At 34.6% G+C, this 19,878-nt stretch overlaps 1 protein-coding gene across 6 annotated transcripts in view; it reads left to right on the forward strand.

The window, feature by feature from the left end:
* The window catches only part of DGKB (diacylglycerol kinase beta), a 397,600-nt gene that overhangs the window by 198,715 nt on the left and 179,007 nt on the right, over positions 1-19,878 (forward strand). For all 6 annotated transcript variants that reach the window (XM_032991591.2, XM_042802008.1, XM_042802011.1 and 3 more), the window contains one exon: positions 1,313-1,473. In XM_032991591.2, the coding sequence (XP_032847482.1) occupies positions 1,313-1,473 (161 nt within the window). The remainder of the gene's footprint in view (positions 1-1,312; positions 1,474-19,878) is intronic.

The following is a 19,878-nucleotide window of genomic DNA, read 5'->3' on the forward strand; positions in this document are numbered from 1 at the left end:
ATATGAAAGTGTTCTGGCTTACCGTCATTCTTTACCCTGTTGCTCTGTGGTAAACAGTGCCATAACACAGATTTTCTGAATCTTCCATAGATGGGAGAGGAGACAGGGCTTCCAGAAAGTAAATTGCTGGAGAGCTATCTCCAGGATTCAGACAAAGGGAATTGTGTTTGCTGCTGCTATGCAGTGGTTGGCAGTAACTAACAAAACCATGCTATGCAGCCATAAAGAAATATATCAGCCATAGGTTTTAAGCAGTGAGGCTTTGCTTGGTAAAACTGTTAATGAACCAGGATGTACATACCACTTGAATATGAACATTTATTTCTGATTTGATGAAGAAATTAATCCACAGATCTTAGTTATCTAGTACAAAGTCATTTGGTCTGAATAGTATTCAGAGTTGATAATGTCACTTAGTAAAATCCTCACACATTTTATGTGTGCACAGATGCATACTGTATGTTGGTTATACTCAGGAGTGTGTAAACAAGTTTTCTACTGAGTTTAGATTACAATGTAGTAAATTACTACTACTAGTGAATTACCCAAAGATACATGAGTTTTTCTTGGCAAGTAAGAGTAAGATCTCATCTCAGGATGAGGCTCAAAGAAGTTGTTGAAAGATGGAAAAATGTTAGTTCTGCTGATAAATCATCAGTTATGGATTTCAAGTTTTGGATTTGTTATGCTAAACAACATTGAAACAATCAACAAAAAATAGTAGGCAGCTTTTAACCTTTCAGTCTCATCCGACTTTAATCAGACAAACCTACTGTATGTCTTTTTTTCATAAATTTTGAAATCAAAGTCATTTAAATATTAAAATCAATTTCACAACATTTTACAAAGTATAACCTTAACTTTTTAGATAACTGCTATAATAGTTTGGAAAATCCAAGGGATTAGCAAGTTTTGAAGATCAATTTATTTTCTCCAGTGTAAGTCTGATGTCCAGTGAAATCTGTAGAATTCATCTGAGTTTACATAAATTTAGCTGAGTGCAGAAATCAGCTTTGTATTTGTACTCCTTCTAATGACAGGTGCTGGAAAATTGTCAATACTTTAAACAAAATCCTGCTTTTCGGGTCTTATTTGTATAGTTTTCATTTTTTGAGTCATAGAATCATAGAATAGTTTGAGTTGGAAGGGACCTTTGAAGGTTGTCTAGTCCAACCCCCCTGCAATGAGCAGGGACATCTTCAACTAGGTCAGGTTGCTCAGAGCCCTGTCCAACCAGTCATCTAGAAAGAGAAAGAAAACAGAATGAAACTTTATTATGCCTGATTAAATAACTGTTTTCATGTTTTGCTAGGTTATGAAGGTGAGAATTTGATGAAAATCTTAAAAGACATTGAGAACAGCTCAGAGATTTTGCTGGACAGGTGGAAATTTGAAGTAATACCCAACGATAAAGATGAGAAAGGAGACCCAGTGCCTTACAACATCATCAATAACTACTTTTCTATTGGCGTGGTAAGATTTATGCTTATCCTTAAGTGATTTTCTTTTTCTGTTTTGAATAAATATTTGCATTGCATGTCATCAAGTGAAGAATTGTTGGCTACAGATCATTTATAATGTTATTTTGCCAGTGAAATTAATACATAGATGACTGACAGCAATTTACATACATTTGCTTGCATGCATTCAAACTGAATTATTTTTCACTACCTTCTGCCTTCACATTTATAAAGAAGATATTTGTGTTGTTCCTAATGGTTTATGAGCAGCCATAGCCCTAAATTTATATTGTCATTATGAAGGTCCTATAAAAATATAAAGAAAAACTCATCACTTAATAAGAACTCTAAGTAACCTTTTCCATTAGTATTCACATAATCAGAACTGTTTGAAAGAACAGTGGCAGTCTTTATTTCTTCAGAGCAGTTTTAAATAATAAAATAATAATATAAAAAAACCCCACAAGTATCTTCTTGGTTCTGCCTTATTGGGATATTCATGTTTAGAATTAATTATGAGGAAGAAGGGTTTAGGAAGGTCTTCGTGTCCTAGGAACTGAATCTCTGGCTTGTGCTTCTCTATGGTTTCCCATCAGACCTGCTATCCACACTGCATATATGAGTGGAATTAGACATGTCTAGTCTTACTCTTTTGCTTTGGAAATTCTTTCAAACACAAGCAGAAGGGGAACCGTGATGACGTCCAAATTTCACAGGTTGAATAGTTCATAAGAATTTTAACTCGGACACAAATGAATTCTAACTTGGGAACATGGCCTCCAATAGCTAGCACTAGCTGTTCTGAAATCAACTTGTTCCACATACATTACGTGAATCTGTATAATAATTTTTAATAAAAATAAAAATCCACTTTTACAGGGTATCTAATTCTGCAATCCAGTATTTCAAAATGCAACAGGAGAGTGTTTTAATGGGAAGTACAACATACTACTTTTTAAATCCAAGGAAATTAAGAATGTGTGCTTAGTTTATTTGATCACTGTGCTTCAACATTAACATGATTCTGCCTCAACTTAAAGTAATTGATTAAATTTTTGCATTTTAATTGCAAATCTGTAATTTTTATGTAGTGTCTATCAGCAACATGCAGAGGCAGTCTATTCCTTAAAAACATTCCTTGTCTTCCTACACTGTGTAGTCCTAAATGCTGAAGAAAACGATTAAACAAGTCTCCTCAAGGTTAAGATATTTAAGTAATAAGAAATTGTTGTTGAGGTTTATTTTGCTTGTATAGTTTGGATTTTAGCTTCGGTTGTGCAAATCAAGTGCAGAGAACAACTAGATGCAAGTTAAATTAACAGAAATTGGTATATAGAAGTACATAATTACAAAGTATATGCACCAAAACTAGTCTAAAATTAAGTTCATAAATAGGAAAGTGAAAAGGAAAGTGTTTGGTTATAGGAAAAAAATACCGTGATAACAGAAAACGCCCAGCACCGGGGGACATACTCAGTGACTTTTTCAAAAGGGAGTATCAATACTGAAGCTCATAAATGAAGAAATTAAATAAATGTGTTATACTAAGGAAGCACACAAGAAGTGAGGGAGAGGAGGGATGAGATTTTACACCTATATATTAATACAGTGCAATTTATATGGTTTCTATAATGTAGAGTACCACCACGCGTAAAGACACAGCACAGAAACAGGAAATTGAATGCCAAGTAGATACTGGGACATCTGTGAATGTGCTAGGCTTCAAAGACTGTTAGCATTTTTCAAGGGAAGAAAACAGAATTGGATTCAAGAATAAAAAAACTGAACTGAAATTATACAGTGGCAAGATCATAATACTATTAAAGGACAATGTAAATTACTTGTAGAATACTGCAGGAAAATATCAGGCTCTAAGTTATACACCAGGCTCCATGGACAACCAGAAGACTCAGTCTTCAGTTGAAAACTTTAAATTCATTAATTTATTAACACTAAACTTATGATTCTTCATGTAATAGAAATGTAAGCAGCAGCAAATTTTACCAGGAATGGATAATACAATATGTTGCATTGAGAAAAGCTTCTAAAATTGTGAAATTGCATTTTTGAAGGAGTAAGATCTGCTGAGTCTGTCATACATGGAAATAAAATGTCTGCTTCTCAGTTTCATTGGTGTGAATAAGACAAAGCAAATGGAGAAAATCAGATATTGGATTTTAGACTTGCTAATAATAATATAATAGTATAATTTATAATAACTCTTGAAAAGGCAGGCAAAATGTTTGCTTATGTAAATAGACAAGTACACAAACTTGGCTACAACTAAAGTAAACCTGATTTCATAAAAGCAAAATTGCTTTCAGTACTTGGTGCCTAATACAAACTTTGGCAAGTACTGAATTGGGAAAGCAACAGTCTACTACCATGTTGCACACCAGTCCATAAGTGCTGATACCCAAGAACATAACAGGAGTTAAGCCTATAAGCAAAAAAATACTAGTGCCACCTACAATGTTACATTAAGAGAAACAAAAAGGACCGATATCATAGATGACGCTCCTCATAGAACCATAGAAAATCATTGAGTCATCTATCCATTCCTCTCCCTACGGTAGCATCAGTGGTACTTGCATAATTCCTGACAGATGTTTGTCCAGTTAGTCTCTAGAAATTGCCAATAAAGGAAATTTGCCAGTGATGACCTACTGTCTTACTTTGTTGTCCTTACTCTGAAATTCCTTTGTCATATCTAACTTGAATAGTCTTGATGTAGTCTGGTCCCAGGACATTTTGTCCTGGACAGAGTGGAGAAGGAAAACAAATTACTCCATTCCTCTCTTAAACTACTTATTACCTACTAGGAGGTCTATCAGATCATCCCTTAGTCTTGTGTTCTGTAACCTTTCTATCTCTAATTTCTTCAGCATTTCCTCACAGAAAATGTTTTCTAGACATCTGATCATATGTGTCACTTTTATCTGTGTTCAGATAAAACCTGAGAATTCAATGCAGTAACTCCCTTTGGTTCATATCTCTCTGGAACCATAGTGCTTCCAATTAGGCACAATGCTGCATTTGGTGTCTTATCATCACTGAGTGGAAAAAATGAATTAATTCATGGCTTGCAAAGGATATCTTTATTAAGAAAAAGTAGCCTTCTTAATATTATCATTAATTTCTTTATTCATGTTTGACTTGTTATTTTCAGATACTATTCTGAAGAACAACTACTTCATGTCTTATTAGGGTTTTTCGTAAGTGATTCTTCCTGCCTACATGCAGAAACTTACACTTCATTGAATGACATCCTCTTAATTTTTACTATTTCTCTATGGCACTGTGAAAACTAATGGTAACCTACATCATATTGCACATTGCTTCATAGATTCATGCCAAATAATAAACACAGTCTCTAATATGATATGAATAGAACCTGCTGTATTAATTTTGTAAAGGTAAGGCAGAATCTGTATTTGACAACAAACGATCTCAGTGTAGAATTAGAAAGGCAAGGGGAGTAAAACTTAATAAAACTGTTATTGGCATGGGCCTTTTACTGCTTTAAGACCATAATTCAGGTTGAAGGGGATCGCAGGAAGTCCAATCTCATCTTCTAAGCAGGATCAGCTATGAGAGCAGGCCACATTGCTTAGGGCTTTATCCAGTTGGGTCTTAAAAACCTCCAAGGATGAAAATGGCACAACCTCTCTGGGCAACCTGTTCTGGTGCTTGACTGTCTTATGATGAAGATGTTTCTCCTTATATTCAGTCTGAGTCTCTCTTGTTTCAACTTTCTTTGTCTCCCATCTTCCCAGTATGTGCTACTGTGAAGAGCCTGGCTTTGTCATCTTGATAGCCTCCTCACAGATATTTGCAGGCTGCTATTAGTTCTCCCTGAAGCCTCTTCTAGCCTGTGAGACAGCTCATCCAGCCACTCTTTTTTATTTTTTTTTTTTTTTTTTTAACTATTTACCACCATTAAGGACCATAATATCTCAACATGGGTACAAGGATACTGGGGTAGGCAACATTCAAATCCTCGCTGAAGTTATGACATCCACTGCTCTCTCCTCATCTACAAATCTAATTGTTTTGTCATAGGTAGCACTCGGAAGACAATTTACGCATTGGAAAGAAGATGATACACTAAGTTGAAAAGGAGTGTTTGACAGTAGCACATGTACGTGAAAGGTTAAATTAGTACGTTTAAGCCAAAAATTAGGTTTTTTCTACAGCAGCTTTGGAGCTCTGATATGTACATAAGTATAGGTACTATAGTGTGGATAAATACAGGAAAAAAAGTAAGAAACAAAGTGAGATGTAGTAGCTGAATGAGTATGTGCAGTGTTCAACCTGATGAAAGCACAAAGCACAGAAGTACCATAAAAAACGTAAGCAAAGCTGTGTGTCAGTTTCAAGGCAGGAGCTAGGAAACATCTAAAAGCAATGTAGAATAAGATAAAGATTTTTCAAGTGCTCACATCCATCATTCTGTCAGGATGGCAAGATACCAGTAGAGACATTCCATCTGCTTTCCAATAATACTGGAGTCTCTGAAACAAGCTAAATATCCAAGAAAATTGTTTATCAAAGTAGTCAAGTCATATTTTCTTTAAAAAACAAAAACACATACCCCCTCACACCCCCAAAAAAAAACAAAACCAAACCAAACCCCTCTTCAAGAATATTGTAGAGCCATCTGAAAATGGAAGCTTGTATTGGAAAGTCTCACATTCAGTGAGCTGGACAAGCATAACTGATAATATTAAGAGGACAGATAAGCTGCAATAGTAGAGGCAGGAAGCAGACCAACTGTCAGACAGTGGCAAGTAGAATTAGTGACATGTTTTCATATTCTGAAGAAAATAAATTTTTCTCCCCATAATCTACAAAACCTGCTTTAATAGTCATGTGTTCATGCACTAGGTTGATATTATCACAGTGATCATCAAATACAGAGTTCAATAATGCTAGTATTGATGTGTTATCACAGACTGTATTCTAGACAGTGGGCTTGTAATGCATTTCTGGAGTTGCTGCAGTAATGGAATTTCAGTCATGTCACATCATTTAGCTAACTGGCTGATGTTATAAACTATTAGAGGGAGTGTGTGTATAGACAGAGTATGTTGGCTTATGCATAGTATTTATCATGGTTATCATTTTCACTATGGATAAAGCAACATAACTATATACTACTTTCTTCAAGCATTCAGCTGCTAACCATTAATATGTGGACAGTTACTTCAGATAATACTGTGTACTGTAATACCCTTGCACATCTGATTTATTTTAGCCATGTTTTCCATGTCCGTATCCCAGGCCTATACTAAAAAACGCAAACTTTGCTAATCAATTATATAGCATGCTATCTTAGCATAGAGAAATATTTTCACAAAATTCAGTAATAACTGTTCAGTTCAGTGCTTGAATCTAAAACAAAACAAATAATAAAACAGTGCCCAACCAACCAAAAAAAAAAAAATCCTCAAACTAAAACCCCATATACTCATGACTGTATGCCAGCATTACTCAGAGGCAAAAATAAGAGGAAAAAAGTAGATATAGATACCCCTAAAAGTAAACCCTATTTTTGCAAACAATTGCTTACAAGTCTAATCTTAAATCTTGCGAGGATCAAACCATTTTCACCAGTAATGCAGTCACAACAAAACATAAATACATGTTATTTATTGTAAAATGGATAGACATATATTCCATGAAATTCACAGTAAATGTGCCCAATTCAAGTACACACAAAACAGATAAGCATGGAAGATGGTGAAATAATCATTTGCTGAGTGAGACCTAAGGAGTAGCTTGTGGAAGATGAATGACCAACAGACAGTGAGGCAAACTCTTGCATAAAACCAAGAAACAAGAAAACAACATCAGAACAGACTTTGCTACCTTCTGAAGGACTTGCATCTGCACCATCATCAAACCCATAATGGCATGGTCAAAAGTTTAGTATAATGCTGAAATGTGAAGAAACAATTCTTTTAAGTTTAGGGAAAAGTAACTTAGTTGTCAAACAATTTTACTTAGATAATAATCAATTAGAATGGAGTGACTGTCAAGGCTATGCATCTTTTATGGGAAAGTTATTAAAGAATGTTAAGTATGTAGGGAAGTTACAATGATTATTTTTAGTGTTTCTCAAATGATTGTCTTGAAGTGAGACAAAATGGATATTTTGATAAAAGCTTTCTCAAAGAATGCCTCATTAAATGTCCCATTGTGATTAAACATTAGAAACCTCGACTTTCACTATAAATGCTTTGTTGAAAAGAGCATGTGGAAGGAGGAAGAAGCCATCTTATATACTTAGAGATAGGAAGAATGGGAGAGGGGGCAAGAAATCTCTGCTGCTTAGGCTTGCTGTGTTTTCTCTTCAAGGTGAACATTCAGGAGAAATGCCTTAGTGTTTTTCTCGATGTGGGCCACCTTCTAATACTTGGGAAGGGCAGGAGAACCACAGGAGTTCTAGGAACAAGCCATAGACATACAGGATGGAGGTTGAGTTGTATAGACGAAATCACATCGGAGGTTTACGGTATGAATTAGTTGATTAAAAGCCCAGAAATAATATGAGCTGGGTAAAGTCTATTCACTGGTGTGATTATATAGGATAGGAAATTCATTCATACTCTTTTTTAAATCCTTTTTTCTAAGTCACTTCCACTTGGATTAGTCAATAAAAGTTCCTGAAAAATTGGCCAATATGTCCTAATTTTCAGAGTCTGGGGATACCAGCAGTGCTGTAACTGCCACACATTCATTGAAGATTAAAAAACAAACAAACAAAAAACCCAAACAAACAAACAAACAAACAAAAAAAAAACAACAACAAAAAAAAAACAGAGAAATCAGGCAAAGTCCTTTAAAAAAAATCTTGTTGCTATTTGATATCTCACAATAAATAATTCTTGTTCCTAAAGATAAATGAGTACTTCAGAGGCTTATCCTTCACTGGAGCAAACAGCTGTAGGCCAAACCAAAGGCACAGGGGTTATCATCTGAGTAACAAACATCATTCTGCCACAGCCAACTTTGCTAGAATCTGATTTTTTATAGTTACTATGCAAACAACATGAAAATAATTTTTTAAAAAATAATTGTACTCAGCTAATGACTGACCTCAAATAGGCTAAAAATGTTTAAAACAAACAATTAATCTCTCACTGACTTCCTTTATAGTTAATCATAGCACTTTGTATTTTTTTCCATTTCATGGATAATAATGCTGAAAGATATTATGAATAGATTTGTATTGCTGTTGAGAGTCCTAACATAGGTTTTCCAGAGGCAAGCATAATTTTGAAATTACTGTTCTGCCACTGAATTAGTTGGAGTTTATCCTTTATGGAGTCAAAATTAGGTCAATATGAATCAGTACTGAAGATCTTCTACCATAAACATTTTCTTCATTTGTTTTCTTTCTTTTTCTTTTTTTACCTTTTAAATAAATCATAAATTTATCTGATGTTAATAGGAGATAAGCTATTTACATTACTGTTTAACTATCATTTGAATTTTTGGAACTGCATAGGGTATTACAGAGCATATGCTACTAAGCCCCTCGCAGCTCTGTAATTAGAGTGTTGGAGCATAACAAACTGAACTTGTAAACATCTGCATTGTCTTTTAGTACAAATTTTTATAGAAAGAAATATTACTGAGATAGATTTTAAGGCAAATTATACTAGCTAAATTGTGACACAGTGCAACCTTCCCTATGTTACAACAGTAGATACTATTCTTAAAGGAAAGCAGTTCTCATTGGTGTCAGTGTGGTATTCAAGGTGTAAGAGTAAACCAAATCCTATCGTAATGATCAGTATTTATAGATAGCAATGGTAAAGATTATACTAGCAACCATCATATATCCTTGTGTTTAACTAGAAATGTACTGTATGAATCACTGATTAAGTAATTGTTTTTCATCTCAATTTTGTTCCTCTTGGGCCAGATTCCATTCAAATTTTAAACTAACTCATATGTTTGACCAAGTTATGTAGCTGTTACATATGTAATGAACGTACATATTGTCTGTGTTCACACTTAAATGGATTGCCTAATGGTCTGGCCAGAAGGACTGCAAAGGGTGCTGTCTCTTAGGATGATAGCAGAGACCCTTAGAGGTTTACGTTCTTCATAGATCCAAAAGTGCTTCTCCCTTGTCTAGGCTGATCAACTGAGTGCATGCTTTAGGTTTGAGCCTCTTTAGGATCTTTGCTCTTCTGCATACGTACCCTAAAGAGTCATTGTCAACAGAATCAAGCTCCTTAGGAAGCTTAAAGCTATAGCTAATATTACTCAGGCTATTTAATTTGCACAAGATACTTAAGATGTGGAAAACATCTGTCTACTTACTGAGACAGGATATAAATAAGAATCTCTCAATGTCCCTTCAGCTGAAACTTTGAATACATGTACAGACACATGCACAAGAACATATTGGAGGGAAAAAAGGAGTGGAATGCTCTGGGACAAAAATTAAGACAGTAACCTGGAAGGGAATTGTGATATCCAGATTCCTGTTCCATCTGTTGTTTTTATCCATTTGATTAACTTGTACATAGCAATTCAGAAACTTCCACTACTATGAATGACTTCTTTTCTAGCATCAATAGATACAGAATTTTAATGCCAAAACAGAACTTATGCAAGTAGAACACCTCAGTCTTTCATTCAGTCTTTACAACATGTGATAATTGATTTCATAGCAATATGGTGATATTCTCACTTGGATGATCTACAACAAAAATATTTTTTGCAAGTGTATTTAGTTAAGGCAATAAAGATATCTGAATGTGACTGGAAATGTTCTGTAAGTTCTTTGAGAAACAAGTCAGTATTATATGCTGGTTCAATAAAAAAATAATCAGTTATCAGGTAGAGGGGAAACTTCTTTAATACTAGTAAGTAATACTACAATCAGGATGTGTTCTCCACAAAATTATTATCACAAAGTAGTAAAGGTCTATGACAAAGACAAGTGTACTTTTATGACACCTAATATGTTACTGTACAAATGCACTATCAAATAGATATTTGCATGGTCATGATTTAATATCCTTCAGCCTTAACCAGTCACTAAGAGCCTCTTATTCTGCCAGTGGAGAAAAATATGACTGCTTAATTCTCATAATCATAAATTTGAAGTTGTTATGGGTCTGCCTCCCCATCACTATAAGTCATCAACCTCCAATTCCATTACATGTCCTTAATTTTTTTTTTTTTCTTTTTGCAAAACTGCAAAAAAAGCCTGTAAGAAAAATCTGACAGAAGTCATATTTTTTGCCTTTCTCATGAAAGAACATTTCACTAACATCTATAAAAACTTTGGCTATCAGAATTTTTAGTCACAAAATACCAGTCTAAGTAGGGTTGTTCCGCTAACTGACGATGTGAGCCTGTCATCTTTTATTTTATCTGTGTTACTTTATGTATATTTATTTATATAAAAAAGGAGTTTCTTATGGTATATATCATTTACAAAAGGGAATCAATTTTAGTTTTGCAGTAGCCACATATTTTGAAATTTCAAAGTCTCATAGCATTTTGTTGATCATGGTAGTTCAAAGGAATTTTTTTTTTTCAATAGGGAAAAATCCTAAAGACATTTGCTATTTAGGCCCTGATTCAATGCAGAATTTAATCACACGCACATCTTAACCCTAATTCAGTGTGACGTTTGAGTATGTGTTTAAACTTCCCTGACCTATCAAAGCAGTTAAATATTCAGTTAATTTTTTTAACCATTTTTTGCAGTTTCATTAATATGACTGGACAAATGCACATGTTGAATTCTGAGCATTTGGCGTAAGCTAGTTAATTATTTGAGTGAGATTTGTGGGTCTACATAACTAAAAATCATGTTTATTTGTTTCCTGAACTAATATGAATATGAGCACATGTTTAAGTGATTTTGTAAAACCTAATAATCACTTTGAATGTGCTAATGGAATGCTGTGATATATTGCATTATTTCTGTGCCAGTGAGGGAAAGAACATTTCATAATAAACAACAATATTGCTCTGTAATCCAAATCACTTTTTTTTTTCTGCAAAAAGGGTTAAGAGAATGAACAATTCATCTATGTGTGAATGTAAATATAATTTTAAAAGATTCATACTGATATTAGGTATGTCATAGCCTCTGTCTTGTAATCAAATCTGTAGAAGTTGTTGCTCTATCTGTGGAGAGAATTCTACTCTCTTTCAGGACTGTGTTCAGAACAGGTTCAATCCCAGATTTGAAATACTATCTTATTCAGAAGTTATTGTTAGGTCAATCTATGGTTACCTTGTTTAATCTTAAAACATAGCTAATCTTTTACAAATTAGTTATTCTTACAGGCTTTTGCTGTTTGCATGTTTGAGCTATCTTTATTCTTTTCAGCTTTTGTTGCTATTGAAATTCTTCTGCAGAAATTTTGGACATAATATATGGCAAGTAGGGGTGATGCAGACTTTTTTGTTGCAGGTGGTTATTTTTTTGCATATGGCAGGAAGACACAAATATACCTTACTACATGCCCTGGAAATCTGGATCTGTAGAATAAATCATAGATAAGGAGTGATAGGAGCCTCTCTGAATGTTTCCCCTCACTGCTGTGCTATGATATTTCCCTGGAGATGGAGAATGTGAATTCCATAACTAGAAATATTTAGCTTTAGATTTTGTAGTATCTCTATTGCAACACTGCTGGTGGTGTTTCCTGCTAACTAGTTTCCTTCTACCACTGTGGATTTTGTTTACCTTGTAGATTCCTCCTGCCATCATAACCTTCTACCATTCATAAGGTGTGTCAGGGTACCCTATCAAGAGAGCTGCACTGTACTGCATGCAATGTGTAAGGTACATTCATGCAGAGAACTGAAAATTCCCAGCTTACTGTACTACTCAATGAATCTTACTACTAAAAAAAATAATAGTTTCATGAGGTATTATTTCTTGTGTTTTATATAAGTATAAAGAAATTTTAAAAGTTTAGATTATTCCTACTGTTTGTTTGGTTATTTATTTATTTTAACTGTAATGCTAAAATGTGAATATATGCCAGTCTGTGCTGGAATGTCCTGAAAATATGGATGTATATTATATAAATTGATTGAGAACTGTGTGTGTAATTTCCCTTATAGCTCAGCAAGAATACTGAGGTCTGTGTGGAACTCACTCTAGATTTTTGTCAGGTTCAGTGAAAATACACTTCTGTGGGCTATATTTAAATTAGCAAGTAATTTGTCTCAGTAGGAGTGTAGCAATTGATGCTGAGTCCCTTCTGTCTACAGAACATGCAATTTGGGAGTCTTATTTCAAACTGGATATAGTCTTTTCCCCTGCAATGAACTCTCCCAGCACATTCTTGTCCTAAAATGACCCAAAAAACTGGTCATTGGTTTGGCCTATGTGTCCCCATCTTATGGGAAGAGCACACCAGCCACACTAAATGTGTTTCTTTCCAAAGGTATCTGGCTGAGATGCACCAGTCTTTGCTTCAAACAGAATCACAGGAAGTGGGGATGATTGAAGAGGTTTGCTTTAAAATTTCATTGCTGTTCCAACAATTTTGCAATAAACCTGAAGAAGTCTTATAAGAGTATAGTGTGTCTAACTTTGAGCAACCTTCTTGCCCTCTTATTTTCCTGCATAATTTTTTTTTTCTTTTGGCATTTTAGGTTTTTGAGACTCTCTTTCATTTAACTTTTCATGATGAGGTTAGAACAATGCAGAATACCTTGAAGAAAGAAAGACTCCCTTGTTTTAGATTTATGAGTAGCTTGTGCACTTGCTATCACTTATTACCCATTCCTGTCATGTGAAATTATTTTTCTGGTGTGAAATCAAAGGCTAGAAAGTGGCTTGTTTCCTATAGCTAGTAAAAACTGTAAGAAGAATCATTAGGTTAGTCTTTGGCAGTTACCTAAATCGTTCTCTTTAAGGCTAGTTATGTTAAATAAAATGAAATGAAGCATTATAATTTTACTAAGGAGGTACTATAAGGGATATTTTGTCAGCAGAAGTGCAGTAAAACAAAACCTGCAGTCTTCTAGTGTTTTGTCGTTAGTAGAGATTTTGAGTCTTGTACATTCAGGGATTTTGCTGGAAGTTTTTGTTTAATTTGTTGTTTGGTTTTGTTTTTTTTTTTTTTTTGTTTTGTTTTTTTTTTGTTTGTTTTGTTTTTGTTTTTTTTTTTTTGTTTTTGTTTTTGTTTTTTTTTGTTTTTTTTTGTTTTTTTAGGGGCGTGTTTGCATTTGTTTTCATAAATGAAGGGTCTACAAAGCAGCCTAGCCAACAGCTACTGCAGCTACTGTTGCAAGTGAGAGTTGTAAATGAGAGTATATGCCCAAAGACATAATTAATCTGCAGTGAGCTCAGAACAACTCCTTAGCTAAATGCAACTAAATCAGCTACACAGTGTGTAATTAACTTACAACTAGATTAGTCTTAGTACAATGTTATTCATTATATATGTAAGTTATTATTTTCTCCATATGAAATTTGTATTATACTAAGTAATGATTAAGAGTTCATTATAATATTTAATTCATATTATCATAATATAATTGTGATGTATGTTTGTCTTGTTAATTCTGTTATTCTTTGTTGTTCTTAAAAGAAATGTCAAAGATACCAGGAAAATATGATGTGGTTTTTCTGCACACAGACTCACAAGCATCTGTATTCAAATTAAATTTAAATTTTAGTCCTCAACTTGATTTTATAATCCTGTTTGTTAGTGATGACAGGAATGTACTGAGGAAGGAGCCAACAGTACTTTATATCGAAGTCAAGAGTAAGGTGAATAAGCTTTAAGGGTGGTCATAAGACTCATGCTGAGGTTAAAGTAGAAAGAAGTTTAGAGGTCTGAGAAAATGACTTAAAGAAAAAAGGCAGAGATTTTGAAGACATGTAAGGCTAGGTAAATTGCATCTGGAAAAGGAGTTTATGTGATGTGCAAGCTGTACAGAGCATAAGTTGGGCTGTTTGTACACCAATACCTTAACCTGGCTAATGTAGTACACAGAACTACTTGTTTCTGTGTACACAAGTAAAACTATGTGAAAAATCACTCATATTTAAATTGTAATCATTCTGTTTTCATGTGAGTGTTAGTCCTGATATGTGTAAACAAGTTTATATAAATGAGTTGCTTTACCAACTTCCCTCTGACAACATCATTTACCTTTTCCCCATGCCATTAAAGATCCTGTCTCAGAGCTTTACTTTCACAGGTCTACCAGAGCCCTACTGAGTCTTTTCAGACTGCCTGTTTGTAGCTGAGAGTGACCAAAGAAATCATGATCATGCTGACTCAAGTACCCATTGAGGATATGAAGTACAGTTATTTCTGAGAGCACAGTATAAAAACCCAATCTATTACAGGTAACAAAGAGGGAGATCTATTTTATATGCACTTTATATCAAATTAATTTTATAGATATTTAATTGTATACATTTAAGAAACAAATTCTTAATTTATTGCTCAGAATTACTTATTTGTTATAAAATGAGCAGTGTGATAACAGTTGGAAATTTTTTCCTCTGATTCTGATTGGCTTAGTTTAGAAGAACAGCCCACCTGTTGATTACATTCAAAGTTGCTGTTAAAATTAGAAAATTCATCTGAGGTATTGATCCTTTGGATGCATGAATATGGTATGATGCTATTTTAGCATGTGTTATGTAGTTATAGCTGTTGTGTTCTCAGTGCTATGAGGGAGAAAGATAAATTGAAAAAGAGTAAGGTAGAAATTCTGGCCACAGACACAGGGAAAAAGAGGAGAGATAAACATAGAATTCTGAGATTTAAAGTAGTCACTTCTGCATATTTAAAGGAGAAATCTGATGTGTTACTTGGATGTTAAATAGGCACAGGGAATTTTTGTTTTGGTATTCGCCATACAATCATATGTACAATACATATCTGTACTCAATCTTGAGCCCAGATAGCAGAGAGATTCTTCTTTAAAAAATCCATAAAACAATATTTAAGAAGAAGTTTTTAGTTCTGAGAGAGTTGTATATATCTGAGAAGAATCCATGTCACAAAATATATAAAAATAACAATGATATATCAGCCATTTAAATTATGTGCACTATTGATTTTATGGTGTATGTTATACAGGGGGAAAATATTATGGAGGCAATACCTAGAAATCTCAGAGACCTAGAGTTGTCTGCCATTTGGCATTATTTACACATCTAAAGAGTTGATAGCTTAGTTGAGATTCCAGTGGTAGAAAAATATTCTTTATATCTCCAGATCTGCATGTTTTCTACATTTTTATGGCAAAGTCCCAAAAAGAACATGATTTAACTAAGCTGAAAGTGGGTGGATTTAGCCAAGAAACACTTAGTCTTATGTTACTATCCGAACCAGGTGGAACTAGAGGCAAATTACTGAACATAAGTTATTCCATGTCCTTACTGGAACAATTTGTACTAAAGAGCCTCTACAGACACATAGCCAAGGAACTCTCTAGTAACTATTTGTGATTATACAGTTTCTTCATTTAAACTGCAGTTCTGAGGGTAAAACAGAGCATATTTTTTGTTTCCGTGACAGTCCCAAGAGTACTTTGGTTTATAACATGCCAAAGAGTAGATCGAAATTGTTACCGTTATGCTGTCATTTTATGTAACTGCTGGTGGTGACACCAAGGCTGACTGGGCTGATGTGGCACACCAGAGTGAAAGTCATAGGACTACACACTTCAGTCAGTGTTTTTCAGTTCATCCTGATAGGCAGTCTCACCCCAGAGGATGCTCCCATCAAGAACCGTGCAAGCACATTGACACATATTACACAGTGCACTGTGGTAGAGTATGCACCCACTTGCACCTGCACCTTATTTTAACAGCACCAATCCACATACACACTCTTCAATAACCACCTAATATAGAGAGGGCATGCTTTTCATGTCAGACTGTGGTACCATCCTGGTAGCGAGGTTCCTGCCTAGAGGGCTGTCCTTGGCATGACATGCAGTACTACTGCAGTGGAAAGACTGTTCAAACAGCCATTCCAGTCCCTACAGTGATGAAGGAAGAGCTCCTGGACTGTCTAGGGCATTCACATATGTTTTTCTTACTTTTCAGCTCTGGCTTTTCATGTTTTCCTTTTCTCTATAACTCATGATGTTATACTTTATAACTCATGATATGAGAAGCATCATAATTGGCACCAGTCACTTCAGAGCTGACCATGGTATTAGCCATTTACAGTTGCTGTCTAGAGCTGTTACCCTAAAATTTTTTTTGCCAGATTTGTCCCATGTTTGAAAAGGAATTAATCCATATGTATTGTATGTTACTGCATTACTTCTTTCGTAGGTGTATCTTTGGCATTCAAAGAATGCTAAAGGAAATAATTGGCAGAAATCTTGATGTTGTCTGGAGAAGCGGATGCAAACTGGGTTTCTGTGGGCTTTTATACACCTAGTACTTTAGAATACTAAGATACCTCAGATTATATAGGTCCAGCCTTTCCAGTCTTGACCAAAGGGGAAAAAAAAAAAAATCAGTAAAACACATCAGCCTGTGAAGTCAATTCTGAACCCTACATGGCTTCTCTAGATTGCTGCAGCATTTTGATTCCCTTAAAGAGTAGCAGGAAAAAGATCTGCTAACTTGCATCTGTAAAATCACATAGCTGGTGACTAAGAGAATTCCTTTTGCCATTCTTCCATCTTAGGCAAACTCCGTGTCAGGGGGATGATGCCAGATGTTCATCAACATGTTTCCCTGTTTGCAAAGGTTGTCTGTGACCTAGTACATCCAACTGATTTATCACCTACCTGAAATACCCAACCACATTCACTTCTACTAGGGTAATGGGGAAGGAGGCATCCCTACTTTCCAAACAGAGGTGGTTGAAGAATTTTTAGGGAAATGAATATACCCAGCCATAAGAATTAATGCTTGGGTAAAATTTGGGTAATAATAAAAATAATTTGCCTTTGGACTCTGTGTTTCTACTTGCCTGTCTTGATTTCAATTAGAGTTTCACTATGGCCTTCCTATTTCTTTTGTTCTGTCACTTTTACGTTGACTATGTTATGAGACTGAGAGGAGGAAAGGCTCTGGCAATGTCTAGGAGAAATGCTTTGTTAAGCCAAAAAGAAACACGCTAGCAGGAGGGTTCTTTGATAGTTCTTTAGTTCAGGATGATAACTCTCAGTTCAAATAGTGACTATTTTCTGCTTTCATTGAAAAATATTTTTGAAGAAAGTTCAGCAATTTTTTTGAAGGAAAAAAACTAAACAATGAGGTCTAATGAGAAAAAAGTCATTTTCTATGATCATTTTTTAAGTTATTAGATTAATAAGCATAGACTTAGTTAAATGACATTTCCCTTCTTAGGAGTGTTATTGACATTTTGATATGAGACAGAGAGATCTTTAATGAGATCTCAATCAAAGGTAATATTTATATAATGATACATGAATTCATAAATGCTAGTCAAATAAAATTGCTGTAGTCCATTTTGGCCTTCACCTTCTGGGAATCTGTACAGGTCATAAGATGAAAAAGGTTGTAAGATGGAAAAGCTCAGTGAATGACGACTAATACTCTCTCACTTGACTGTCTAATTATGTCTGGCTAATTGTGTGAGTTAATGTTTGAAGCTGAATCTTGCAATGTAACTTAATCCATCACCCAGACAAAATGCATGGAAAAAGATATTGAAATTTTCTCCTTTGTTAGACATATGATCTCTTTAATGTTTGAGTTTATAGTGATTTCCCTTCTCGTGAAAAAAAAAAAAAAAAAAGGCAAAATTTATGTAAGCTGTATGTTGGCTACCAAAGAAATGTACACACAAGTAGACAGCTCCTTAAAATTCTCGTTTCAGACTTTTATTTTTACTAATTGTATTTTTTTAGGAAATGCTTTGGTGTACTAGTTGAAATTACAGTCACATTTTGTTGTGCTTCAGAGGGCAAAAACATTAAAAAGTCATCACAGTGCATTAATTTCTTCACTACTTAAAGAGAAAAGGAAGAAAGACATGAACTGCTATTTCATCTCTGTTTTAACAGAGAATAAAGTTTGACTGGTAGAATCTTTCTCTGTTACTTAAACTGGATTTAGGGATAGAACATAGACCCCAAATTAACATCCTGGGTGATATGACCCTGTGAAGATATTGACACCTGAGTCCAGTTATAAGGGTTGTGACACCAGTGGCAGAGAGGGAAGATGGGGGTGGTCACTTGCCTGTGAGTTTCTAGACACTACAGACAATAGCCCTTACTAGTAGTACTTTTCAGCAAATTCCCAACCTCAGAGTACTTGGAAAAGAGGCACATGTTATTACCTCTGTTTTACTCATAGCTAAAATGATTTTGCAGAGCCATTCAGGAAGACATGGGTAGAACTGGGAACAGAGTCAGATCTGTTGAGTTTTAGGCAAATTTTATCTAGAAGGGAACACTACCTCCAGAGTACTTTCATTTTGAGCTCTTAAGTCCATTCCTCATGTGTAGAATAAAACATTTTTCTGACCTAACTTTCATTTCATGCTTTGAATTTATACTATTAAGCACAGATAAAATAGAGATGTTATTCCTCTACTTTTGATCATCTGCAAGTGATCTGTGCTATGGATTTTCCATTACACGGTAAAGATATACATCATGCTGCATGACCATGACCCCAAAATCAGAGCAGCCTTCTTCATGTAATACTGTTCTATATGCACATACCAGATCAGGACAGAGATAACTTAGGGATGCACAGGCACAGCGTCACTGACTTTTTTCTTCATTACATCTTTTTTCTCTGTTTTTATAGCTTAACTGACATACAGTTCAATACAGTTCTTTCTTAAGTTATCCCAAGTCCAGATATTTGAAGAAATTGCCTTAAAGTTATAAATTTTGACCTAAAAAATGTATTTACTTTGTTATATAATATATAGCCATATGATCCTTCTACTCTTACAGTGTCCTCAAAATTAAAAAAAAAAAAAAAAAAAAAAAAAGTTCCTTAAAATACTTCTTGATGAGGCAAGAAGGAATATTGTATTCAGGTTTTTTCAATTTCTAGGCTAGACGGCTCTTGGAGATAAAATGAAGAGATAGTAAATGGCTTGTGGTTGTATTTTTGAAACACTATTTTCAGACTTCTTGTTACTTAATCTAGCTTTATCTGTTTGAACAAGAGAGGCTACCAATGTCTCAAGAGGAAATTTTCCTTGTCAGGACTTCTGAAAAGCTCTGGGCCACTTCAGTCTAGTCAGATTTATCTATCTAATTTTAATATTTAATTCTGAAAATTTCATCCTACCACTTCCAAATTCTTTTCATGGTCTCATGGGGTTTTTGTGGTTGATTGGCTTTTTTTTCCCCAGAATTTCAAGGGAGAAAAATTTCCATGCCAGAAAATGACCTGAACAGCAGATAATCAGGAGGATCAATATTTCTGGATTGTCGGATGAGA

This window comes from Tyto alba, unplaced genomic scaffold, assembly GCF_018691265.1.
Source record: "Tyto alba isolate M040663 unplaced genomic scaffold, T.alba_DEE_v4.0 Super-Scaffold_38, whole genome shotgun sequence".
In the NCBI taxonomy this organism is placed as follows: Eukaryota; Metazoa; Chordata; class Aves; order Strigiformes; family Tytonidae; genus Tyto; species Tyto alba.